This window comes from Chiloscyllium plagiosum, unplaced genomic scaffold, assembly GCF_037043375.1.
Source record: "Chiloscyllium plagiosum isolate Xiang-an unplaced genomic scaffold, Cpla_swu_hap1 HiC_scaffold_22, whole genome shotgun sequence".
NCBI classification, from domain to species: Eukaryota; Metazoa; Chordata; class Chondrichthyes; order Orectolobiformes; family Hemiscylliidae; genus Chiloscyllium; species Chiloscyllium plagiosum.
The window spans coordinates 14,905,556-14,918,431 of NW_028270160.1; the positions used below are offsets into that span (position 1 = coordinate 14,905,556).

The 12,876-nt window shown below is 42.8% G+C and overlaps 1 protein-coding gene across 2 annotated transcripts in view; it reads right to left on the reverse strand.

Annotated features, from left to right (window-relative positions):
- LOC122561290 (A-type potassium channel modulatory protein KCNIP2) overlaps positions 1-8,586 on the reverse strand; it is a 365,867-nt gene extending 357,281 nt beyond the window's left edge. For both annotated transcript variants that reach the window (XM_043712949.2, XM_043712947.2), the window contains exons 1-2: positions 8,437-8,586; positions 8,237-8,321 (exon numbers count right to left, since the gene is read on the reverse strand). In XM_043712949.2, the coding sequence (XP_043568884.1) occupies positions 8,237-8,312 (76 nt within the window). In that variant the 5' untranslated portion in view covers positions 8,313-8,321; positions 8,437-8,586. The remainder of the gene's footprint in view (positions 1-8,236; positions 8,322-8,436) is intronic.
- Positions 8,587-12,876: the final 4,290 nt, after the last annotated feature.

Below are 12,876 nucleotides of genomic sequence, written 5' to 3' on the forward strand. Positions count from 1 at the left end.
GAGGACAAAGAATTCAATACAGAAACATTAATGAGTGTTCTTTATTGACATTGCACAGCAGGTTTGTATTTTAAGGGCAGTACCTGAGACCATCTTTCTCAGCATGGGTTTCCACTAATCGCTTCCGCTGGGTGACCTGGTGTGGTTAAGTTGAACTCTCAACAAGCAGAACAGCATCAGTCCTCTAAACCGGAATTCTTTCCAATAATCAGTGACCTGCTGTTCCCCTAAGCGAAACCCTTGTCATGCTGTAAATTTAAATTAGATTCCATTCTTGCCCAGCTCAGTACAATAGCTGATTAGGGAAGAGCATTGTGGCAGATTGGGAGATCACGCAATCACACTGCCTGAATGCGCTGTGTCTCCACCTCTCTGCTCCTTGGTTTCTTTTCATTCTTTCCTTTCTCTTCTGATAACTAGGTTTGAGAGGACAAATGGAGAAAGAAATTGGTCCATTGGCTGGTGAATTGAAACCATGCGAGCACGTACTGAGTAACAAGCAGTGAAGAATGAATGAGGAGTTTCACAATCACTCAGGGGTTTATTAGAACATGGAATCCTTTACAAGTGGTCACTAAAGCTGTAAAGTCATTTTAAAGGGAACTGTCATAGAGTCATAGAGATGTACAGCATGGAAACAGACCCTTTGGTCCAACCCATCCATGCCGATCAGATATCCTAACCGGTAAGATTTTTTACAAAATGTTTCAAAAGGATATTGGGGAAAAGGCAAAGAAAGAAGTTTAGAGTCATTAAATACAACCAAAGAGCTAGTATTCAATATGATGGGCTGAATGGCTCACTTCTTCACTGCTCCTCTCCTGAATATGTGAATGCATGCAAGTTTTGAGAATTAGATCACCAACTTAATTGGATTTTTAAAGAACAAACCATCAGTATCCTTAGAAACATGAATTAGATCATTAACTTAAACAAATACATACAGAGCATGTTGAAAATACTCAGCAGATGAGGCAGGATCTGTGCAGAGAGCAAAGAGTCAATGTTTCTGCAGTTTTGATAAAATGTCATTAACCAGATGTGTTGATTCTTTCTCTCTATCCATGCTATCTGACCTGCTGAATTGTAACAACATTCTGTTTTTATTTCAGATTTTCAGCATCTCCAGCACTTTGATTCTGTATTAGCCTAATACTTCTTCCACCTTGCTTCCCCCATATCCTTCAATCCCATGCACCTCCCATCCCATCCTGACTCTCTCCATTTCTTTCAATCTCACATACCTTCTCCCCATATCTCCCCTTCTACCTACGCAGGCCCTCCTCATCTTTCTGACTCTCACACACCTCCCCATATCCCTCATCCCACCCTTACTCCCTTCATATACCTCAATCCCACAAATCTTCTCAACACATTCCTTAATCCCAGCTATAGTCTCTCTAGGTACCTCAGTCTCAACCACAGTCTCCTAATATGTCTATCCCACCTACCCATTTTCCCTAAATGAAACATTCCCTCCATTTTCACATTTTATCTCCAATTTAGTTTTAGCTTCTTTCCTGGCAATTTTTAAAAAATGATGTAATCACTTTCACTTTCATACAGAAAAATGCATTATTTTCTAAATTTCCAATTCTCAGAATTATAGTGGATACTACAAAGTACTTAGCGAGTTTTAAGAAGATTTGTAGCTCAGCTTGAGGTTTTGGATGTAGGTTTGGCTTGCTGAGCTGGAAGGTTCATTTCCAGGCGTTTTATCATCCTACTAAGCAACATCTTCAGTGGGCCTCAGGCAAAGCTATGCTGAAGTCACTTCCTGACATTAGTTTTGCTTGTTGTCTTTCAAGTTCAATAGCTGCTGTTTTAGTGTGTTGGTGGGTTTGTGGGCTACTAATGTAATATACTAAGCAAAACTAATGCAATTTACAAAATACTGTGCAAGGACTGTAACAAACACAACATTGGACAAACAGGCAGAAAACTAGCCACCAGGATACATGAACACCAATTAGCCACAAAAAGACATGACCCTCTCTCACTAGTACCCTCACATATGGATGAGGAAGGACACTACTTTGACTGGGATAATACATCCATCCTAGGACAAGCCAAACAAAGACACGTACAAGAATTCCTAGAAGCATAGCATTCCAACCGGAACTCTATCAACAAACACATCGAGTTAGACCCCATCTCCCACCCCCTGAGAAAAGGAACAGGAAGTGACTTCACCACAGCAAATAACATCACCACAGGAAATGACATCACCATCCCAAAAAAACCCAAACATATAAACAGAAAGCAAGAATTATCAGCAATGCTTCACCTGAGGCCCACTGAAAATGTTACCTAGTAGGGTGACGAAACGTCTGAAAATTAACCTTCCAGCTCAGCGAGCAAACCTATATCCACTACAAAGTACTTTCTGAAAAGCAGTAAAATCCTTCAATAAAGAAGTAGCCAGAATGGTATGCAATTCTTCAGGGGGCGCCAACCCATCTTCTTTGTTCCTTTAGTGTTAAACTAGTCTAATTACCCATGAGGTATTGCATTGTATTACTGTACTCAGCAATCAATTAGGATAAATCAGAATGCACATCAATTCGATTCCTGGCATTGTTTGGCACATTCCTGCCTCTGAATTAGAATGCTCAGTTCCAAAACCAGAAATCTGAGCACATAATCACAGCTGACACTCCTAACATAGTGCTGAGGGAGAGCCGCACTTTTCCAGATGAAATGTTAAACCATGCCTCTCATTCCCTCTCAGGTGGATGTGAAAGCTCTCTTGGCACTATTTGAGGAAGAGTTGGAGATCCCCTGAGTGTGAGCATGGTGAATTTTTGAAACTCTCTTCCTCAAAAGATAATGGGAGCAGAGTCTTTGAATGCTTTTAATACAACAGTAGATAAGTTCTTGCTTAGCACGGGATTCTTAGCTTATTGGGGTAGATGGGAACATAGATTTGGAGTAACAGTTGGATCAGCCATGAACTTACAGAACAGTAGAGCAGGCTCAAGTGGCTGAATAGCCTACTCCTGCTCCCTGTTCATATGTTCGTATGTGTCTCAGTTATTTTTACAATTCTCACCCACCACTTACTAAAACACAATATCTGAATATTATCATAATTCTGTTTGTAAGATCTTGCTGTACACAGGTTAGCAGTTGCATTCACTAAATTATAGCAAGAACTAAGCTTCATAAAGTATCTCTGGCTGTAAAGCATTTTGGGACACCCTAAGGATGTAAATGGTGCTCTTTAAATGCAAACTTTTCTTTATTTATATCATGAGTATACTGCCCCAGGAGATACAAATGGTGGAGTCCACAATGGCACTTTCTGCTCCTCAGCCTAGATTCCTTCAAGCCAGTATTTTCGGGTTTCCTATTAGCATTTCATCAGATAACAGGGGGAGGAGGGAGCTGATGACATAGTGGTAAGTCACTGGACTAGTAACGGAGTATTCCAGGCAAATCTTCTGAGGACCTGGGCTTGAGTCCCAGCATGACAGATGGTGAAATTTATATTCATTAAAACAAAATATCTAGAATTAAATTTGGCCTAATAGTAACTATTTAATCACTTCTGATTAAAAACCCAGGACAGCACAGTGGCTCATAGCACAGCTGCCTCACAGCGCTAGGAACCCAAGGGGTTTGATTCAACCCTCGGGCGACTGTGTGGGATCTGCACATTGTCCCTGTGTCTGTGTGGTTTCCTCTGGGTGCTCTAGTTTCCTCCCACAGTCCAAAGATGTGCAGGTTAGATGGATTGCTGGTAGTGACCAGGAATGTGCAGGCTAGGTGGATTAGCCATGGGAAATGCAGTGTTGCAGGGATAGGGTTGGGGACTGGGTCTGAGTGGGATGTTCTCCGGAGGGTCGGTGTGGACGCGATGGGCCAAATGACCTGCTTCCACACTGTAGTGATTCTATGATTCATCTGGTTCACTAATTCCCTTCAGGGAAGTAAATCTGCCATCCTTACCTAGTCTGACTCCAGACCTACAGCAATGTGGCTGACTCTGAACTGCCCTCTGGGTAACTAGGAATGACCAGTAAATGCTGAGCTAGTCAGTGGTGCCCAAGTCTCTCAAACAAACAAAATAAATTCTCAGTCATTGCTTCAGTTCCCATGTGGCTACCTGCCTTCATGATAAATCATTGCCATTCATTCCCATGGATGCAATCTCACTCTGACTTTGTGAATTATCATGTCTTCGCCCACCATGAGCATGGGAGTTAGCATCAACCACATAGGGTTGAATGAAGGGGAAAAATAGTTACAGAGTGAAGAGAAAGCCATTCATTTCATCATCCCTAAACTGGGTCTCTGCAAGAGCAATTCAGCCAGTCCTACTCTCCCACTATTACACTGTAGCCTTAAAAATCATTTGTCTTAGGCGCTTGTCAAATTCCTTAGAGTGTAGGTTTGCTCGCTGAGCTGTAGGTTTGATATCCAGACATTTCATTACCTGGCTAGGTCACATCATCAGTGGCGACCTCCAAGTGAAGCGAAGCTGTTGTCTCCTGCTTTCTATTTATATCTTTCTCCGGGATGGGGTTCCTGGGGGCGTTTGTGGTGATGTCATTTCCTGTTCGTTTTCTGAGGGGTTGATAGATGGCATCTAGATCTATGCGTTTGTTTATGGAGTTGTGGTTGGAGTGCCAGGCCTCTAGGAGTTCTCTGGCATGTCTTTGCTTAGCCTGTCCCAGGATAGATGTGTTGTCCCAGTCGAAATGATGGGTTTTTTTCATCCGTGTGTAGGGCTACAAGGGAGAGAGGGTCATGTCTTTTTGTGACTAGCTGGTGTTTGTGTATCCTGGTGGCTAACTTTCTTCCTGTTTGTCCTACGTAGTGTTTGTGGCAGTCCTTGCATGGAATTTTGTAGATGACGTTGAACGAACAGAAAATGACATCACCACAAACCCCAGGAACCCCATCCAGGAGAAAGATATAAATAGAAAGCAGGAGACAACAGCTTCGCTTCACTTGGAGGTCGCCACTGATGATGTTACCTAGCCAGGTAATGAAACGTCTGGATATCAAACCTACAGCTCAGCGAGCAAACCTACACCCTAAACCTCAACCTGAGCTACAAACCTTCACAAACCTTGTCAAATTCCTTTTGTAAACCACAATTAAACCTGCCTCTGCCATACTCTCAGGCAATGCATTCTAGACTCTATCCAGTCACAGTGCAAAAAAAGCTGTTTGTTAAAGTCGTTGTTGCTCCTTTTGTTCCTGATCAAGGGCTGCATTACCACCGCTTTATAGTCGCTGCATCATGCTGGGATTGTGAAGAAGGTGAATTCCTTGGGAACTTGGGAATCACAGCTGATACAGCCAGCAGCGTGGGATGTAGAGAGGAAGAAGAGTGTCCTGGAAGGATAATTGAGGATGAGGAGGGACAATGAAGATAATAGCATCAATGAAATAGATAACAGACGTGAGAGGGTCCAATGAAGACTTGAGTATTTGATCATTTCACTCTCCCTGCGGCTTTGTAAAGCAAGTTGAAAGATCAATTCTCCCTTGAAGTCACGGTGGTTCCATCAAAGACATATTTAAACCAGAGGGGAGTGTGCAGACAGTAGCTGTGGCTCAACACATTAATCCTTTAACCAGTATTTAAGGATTAAATTGTGAGATAGCATGCAATAGGCTAGTCACATGAATATTTCATGTGTAAAAACAAGTGCAGTATCACACAGTGACTGTCTCATCATTGCTACCTCTTTTACATCAAGCATTCTTAAACATCCCCCTAATGTTTAATGTTATGCTTCAGTTGACAATAATCCTTCCTGTGGATCAGCCGACCTGGGTCTCAGGCAAGATCAGGATCTGAAGTGATAATCTCGACTGACCGGCCATTGTAGTGGCTAGGCATTGAGTAAGGCGCTGTTCTGTCGTTAAGGCTTTTCAAAGTAACAGGTCCCTGGGCTCAACTTCAACCAAGCGCGCAAAACCACAGAGAGAAAAAATATCCAAAAAGCCCCAGGGGATTCATCAACCAACTGCACTAACAAAACCGGTGCAATAGTGGATTAGTTTCACTCTGGTTTGTGAGACCTTGGTGTGCAAAAGGATTAACGAGCACATCTGCCTACACAGTAACAGTCATTACACATCAAAGGTAATCCATTGGAGGCACAACCGTTTGATTTTGTGGCGCTATATGAATGCACCTATTCTTCGCGCAAAACCATGAGGCCCTGACAGAAGAAGCAGGTCAACGTTTACCACGAGGGGTGGGGGGGGGGAACACTTCCAGGATCATGTAATCCTTTCTCTGTTCGAGATTATCGCCAGAAAACATTCCGGAACTTGTTTCCAATTTGGGTTCTCTTGTGTGCCTATTGATGGTGGATTCCCTGGACAGGGATTGACGAGGGTCGTCATTTCTACCCTAAAAAGGAGGTAGAGAAGGTTGAAGATCTCTCATCGCCCATAAACAAGGAATTCGACGCGAGTATTCCAGGAAGAGTCTGTTTTTGATACATTGCCCACAAATCTCTCCATACCATTCTTAATTATACAATATCCATTAATTTTGGCGAAAGAGTAATTTTTTACCGGATTTAATGAGGGTCTTTAAAACAGTGCAAGTATGAGATTCAGTTCAAATGGAAAATCTATTCAAAGTTGATAGTTTAGGGGAAGCCAGGTTAAGTATAGCAATGCCATTATGGCTAGATGGTCTGTTGTAGTGATATTAGTGGGAGAGAATTTCCCGGAGAATGTCTATCTAACTGATAGGGTGGCATCTCTGACAGTGTAGCACTCCTTCGGTAGCGCAATGAAAGTATCGTTTATATCGGCTGTTATTTGGACGGCTGGTTTGCAATGCAGAGAGAGATGCCAACGGCGTGGATTCAATTCCTGCATTGACTGAGGTTCCCAGTCTCCTACTCAACCATTTCCTTCACTTGAGGGTTGTTGACTCTCAGGTTAAATCGCCATCAGTTGTCACTGTCTAGTGAGAGAACAGCCTGGTAGGACTGTGGCACTGGAACTGGGCTCAAACACTTTGCCAAGTCTTTTACCCGACTGGAATTTGGCTCAAACACATGTGTTTGAGCCAAATTCCAGTCAGTTAAAAGACTAAGTGAACACATGATGCTGCTAACTCTTGGTAAATAAGTGTTGGTCTCCGGTAACGTGTTCATTCACTCAAGTCTGCAAAATATTGGGAGACTAAATGAACATGGGGTTAACAGAAAAAAAACTGATACACACACACTGCACAGATCAGCGTTTCGCAGACCCCCTTTACAGACTGATACCCAAGCTCAGGAACAAGGACATCAGTCCACCACCAGCTTCCTGCGATCTGCACTGGGCTCAGCCAATATTGGATTTCCACAATATAACCCCCAATCCCATTCCAGCTTTAATCATTGAACTAAAGGGAAGGAAAAAAACCCCACCTATTTTTGGTTTTGAATACACACAGGTCAATATCAGACAGATGCAACTTTGCAAACAAAAAATCGATTCCATTGAAGTGCAAGTTGGGGAGAAGCGAGCGTTGCCAACTCTAGTTGGGTGTTTTCCTGGGAGATTTTATCATGTGATCTCTCACCCGCTACAATCCCATCCAATTACACGGCCTTTCTTCCCCATCTTCAGTATTTTTAAAATAATTAACAAAAGTGAGCAACAAAAGAAAAATGATTATTTCTGTACACCCCCCGCCCCCCCCCAATTTTTTTTTAAGAAAACACCACATCCCTGTGCTGGAAATGAATCTTTAAATCCTGGTGTCTTCAGAACAGTCCTGGGTGGTGAAGGGTAATACCCACTTAGTATGGTACCCTACAACCCGGCAGCTGGAGTGATACCTACATTCTAATGGCAACCACTGCGCCGTGTTGTTCGTTGGTTTTAACGGGATGGAAAATAAACTTTGTAGCTATTCTATTGCACATTCCAGTTCCCCCCCTCCCCCCACTGACCTACCAAATCCTTCACAAAAATCAAATTATTCCAAATCCCAACTCATAGGGCAGCCCTGCTCAGTGTCCGGTCCAATGAAAAGCGCAATTATGAGTACCGGTCCAATTCCAATTTACTATAAACCTAGGACAGCAAATAAACAAGAGATAATCCAGATAACTACATGAGGAAAGGACAAGGGGAGCAAGACACTGGACTGGGATCCAGCATGCAAACATTCCAAAATGCATCTCGACTAATTCCCAGATTCGGGCAGAAAGCACAGCCGCTCCATCCTACCTCCCGGGTGTGTGTGAGTGGCTCTCCTTACCTGCTAGCTGATCATACCCATCCATGTCCCTCTGCTCCGGGTTCGATACACCACACTTCTTGCTTTTCCCTTTCATGATCCGTCACTTCAGGAGCCAGTGAGGAGGGGAAGGAGCAGGGGGGAAAACATTTGGAATTAATAAGTCAATGTTTGGGAGGGAGGAAGAGATAGAGAGAGCAGAAAAGCTGCCGGTTTGTTACCTTCTAGTGATGATCCCTCCGTTTGGAGAATGTAATATTTGCTGGGGTTAGATAGGGAGACTGGTTTTAAAATGAAAACAGTTTTCAAGGTGCCTTGGCCGAATGGAAGAGCTGTCGTAGCTGGGCTATTCCTGGGGTTTCTCTCTCTCCCACCCACCCCCTCCTCTCTCTCTGTCTCCGGGTGCGATAGATCCTGACTCGCGTCTCCTGGAGTTACTGAGCCCAGCTCCTCACAACACAGACTGTGACTGCTCCAGCTCTCTCCCACCCTCACCCTCCAAGAAGCTCGCTCAGCTCCGGCAAAGAAGAGTTTTTTTTTGTTGTTTTGCGATCCTCTGTTTGAAATTGCTGCTGGGTCTTTCATTCAAAACAGATATTTGCAACAAAAGACAGGGCATTGCCAAATTCCTGGGTTGACTCTCCCGAAGCGTCACTGAGTCCCCGCTGTACAATATCTGTGAGTGCTTAATTCTACAATCGTTCCCTCTTAATAGCTTTCGCCTATTCATAACACACACACACACACCCCACCCCGGTTTGTTCTATGGAAGAAGCCTCTCCTTGTTTATTTGACAGCTGGTGACTGTCCCTCTTTCCAGGGGATTGCTGGACAACTGAACAAATAGGCATAATACAGAGAGAGAGAGTAAATCATATACTGAGACAGGGAAAGTGTGTGAGAGACACACAGCAGGGAGAGATACAGGGTTCAAGCAGAGTCAGTGTAGAGGCGAAGAAACATACAAATAGCAGATACACACATAAACAGCACACAGGGCAATACACAGACGACTAAGAGTTGACACACACACCTAAAACCTGCCCATGTAAACACTGGAAGACAGCAGGAGAGGCAAAGAGACTACTGAGAGAGCTAGTGGTAGGAAAGAGACACAGTGAACAAGATAAAAGAGTACACATGGAGTACAGTGAAGGATAGAGTTGAAACATGTAATAGCAAAGGGCTGGCATTTCCAAACCACATCAATTTGGATCCTTTGTGAGGTCACAAGTTGAAAAGTTTGGGGTCTTGAGGACAGAGCAGCCAATGGCTGCCATCTATCCCCACCCCCTCCCCTCACGCTCACAGGTATTCTGTCCTCTGCATCCCCCCACCAAAGGTCTGCACAACATCACCCCCATCTCCTGAATCTCACAGAAACTCTAGCAACTTCTAAGCCTTGAAATGGGGTCACAGTGGGAAGGATTTGGGAAGTTCTGGCATAGGGAATGGGGAACACATGGGATAATAGAAAGCAGGGAAGTCCGAGGGACAATGGAAAGTTACATCAGAAGACGCGTCATTAACTCCAACTCAATGAGAGGAAGTAGAGAGGAGCAGAGGTTGTGGAAGAATATGACGGGAGCTTGTTCAGCAATGTTCAGGGTATCTGGCCCTGTCAACAAACTGGAAATCACCAAGGAAATTAAGCATAAGCCACCAGAGTCAAGAGATGTGTAACACAGGAAGCAGGATCCTCAACATTCCCTCAACTGGTGACATTGATCATTTGTGATTCTATGGCATGGAGTGAATGGGAAAGGAGCTTCAACTACTGGAAGTACATACAATGGGATTGATTGGGAATGTCTTCACCCATTGAACCTATATAGAATGGGAGAGAACAGGGAAGTGTTTGGTCAATTAGGACTCTTTGAAACAGGAGCAATTGGGAACGGACTTGGGCCATTTGAACTTGATCGAGTGAAATTGAATGGGAAGTAGTTTAGTCCATTGGGATTCTATAGAATGGGAATGATTGGGAAGGTATTTAATCCATTGGGTTTCTTAGCAATGGGAGTCAATGGGTAGGAATTGATGCATTGGCGTTCTAGTGATTAGGATTTCTAAGATTAAAATTATGTGGAGTGGCACTTATGATGAATCATTGTCAAAAAATAAACTGTTAATCTTATAATTTGTGTCATAATTCTTGACCATGTATCAATTTTATCCTGTCAGTCTACAAACCATGAAATTATTGCCAATAGCTACAATTAGAGAAGGTCGACTTGTGGTTTGTACTTGCCTATCCTAATATTGTGGCTTCAGATATGTGGGGGGCCTGGAGATAGAATATGACCTCCCATCTGCAATTTTACCTCTTTCCTGGAGTCGGCATATACAGTGGTCATTAGTATGTTTGATGTCTCCACACAAACACATTCGTTCTTAAAGATTCATAGGCTACCCCAGCTGGAAACTCTAGAACAATGGGTCACAGTCTCAAGACAAGGATCAATCTAATTAGGATTGAGATGAGGTAGTATTTCTACACTCAGAGAATTTTCTATCCTTGGGTGGTGTGGATGCTCAGTCATTAAGTATAATTAAAACGGAGAATTATAGATTGTTGGGCACCAGGGGACTTATAAAATGAATGGGTAGAGGTATACAGTGCAGCCAGTAATGTATTGAATGGTAAAGCAGACAATGGGGTGGGACCAGGTAGCCTATTCCTGATGTTACTTCTTATATTCATAAATAAAACATATCACAAATGTTTGTGCAGCAGTGGATAATAGTTGTTATTATATCTATATAAGTCTCATCACATCAAAACATTAAAAAGCCCTTCACGTTATGAATTATCTTTTTGAAGTGCAGTGACTTGTGTAAACAAATTTGGCAGGAATTCTGTAATAGCTGCATCTTACAAACAGCACTGAGATGTTTAACTAGTCAATTTATATTTTAATGGTGTTCGTTGAGGGATGAATGTTGGCAGGACAACAGAAGATCATCCTGCTGTCCTTCAGTCATACTGTGGAGTCTTCAACATCTATCTGTTCGAAACAGATAGGATCCCACATTAAAGTTCCAAACAAAGGATGGCAGGTCTCACAATGCAACACCTCTCCTGGTGCTATATTTTTGTGTCAGTCTACTTAAGGTGATCAAGAGACTGCCAAGTAAGTCAATCTGTTTTAATGTCATCTCCATTTCAGTGCACAATCCTCCTGATTGTCAACATGAGAATGAGAAAGGATTTTATGCAATGTTAGTGAATAGGAAGTGGCTTGTTCTGTTCAGATTCCCTCTACAGTGGGAGTGAATAGGGATTCTAAGGGTGTAAAGATAGACTCAGTATGAAACTGTTATGCTTATTAATGCCATTGCCAAGCAATGCCATACAGAGTTAATGCTTGTCACTATGGATGTGCTTGTGTCATTATCTGATGCCGAGAGTGTGACTGGGTTAGACTCCTGTTGGGTCTGTCAGCATCGTGAATGATAAAAAAATACTCAACTCAGCCTGACAGGTCTTGAGGCTCTGATCATGCATGTTATTCACCTCAACAAAATGAGCACTGACAGGTGACACAGTGGGACTGAATCTCTTCTCTGTAGTCTAGAAAAATTCAATGTGCTGCAAAAATAAAAATGCTATGAATATTTCCGCACATGTTAGTACGGTGGGTGCAGCTCTCCCTAATTGCATTTACTGAAGGCCCAACGTTTCGAATGCATTTTTGTGCCCACGGAGCCTTAATCACCAGGAAGGATATTGGAAAACCACAGTGCTCACTGTACTGCATACTGAGTGTGATAAGCAGCTGCTCAAATTGTCTCCAAGTAAGAACTTTGTTTCTCCACATTAATGACAAACCTTCCACTTCCTCATTCTGTCAGTTCGATAGATTTACACTTCATTTTCTTATCACTTCACTTCCTCCATCATTACTGGTAACTGCCCCAACATCTCCCCTCCATTCCCCCGCAATATTTTCCTAGAAGCTCCCAGTCATTCAAATCAATCTCTCTGACTCAGAATCACTGCAGCAGTTATAAACTGATTGATAATTAGAAAGGCTGAACAGCACTGATAGAAATTCATCTTCTGACCTCAGTTTCAACTTCTATTTTCTTTCTAAAAATTGCTGCTTTCCCATAATCCCAGGAATCTGCAGCTATAGCACAAATCACAAGAAAAATCTGAATTGTGAAGGATAGGAGCAATGCACAGATAGTGCTTTGGCTGTTCACCCTCTCAGGTCTCAATGCAACCATATTGAATGGGGCTGAGTGGGTAGCACCCTCATTGTCAGAGTTTGACAGTTGTGCGTTCAAGCCCCATTCTGGAGACTTGAGCACGAATTGAGACGGACATTGTCAGGGCTACATTGTTGGATGCGTCAGCATTTGTAAAAAACTAAAGCCTTGTGTGTGCTGTTGAGTGGATGGAAGACCCCAAGCCACAATTCTAAAGAAGATCAGAGTAGTGTTACCCTGTATCTGATAAATATTTACCCCTCAGTCAATCTCACTGAATATTTTCTACTCATTTTCTGCTTGCTGTGTGCAAATTAGCTGTTGTTTTCTCTACATTAGAGCAGTTTAAAAGTACAGTAGACAATAGTCATGTCATGGTACAGAAGTTGAATATTCCTTTAAAAAGACACATTTTGTCAATTTTCATTGTCTAGTACTCACCAGGA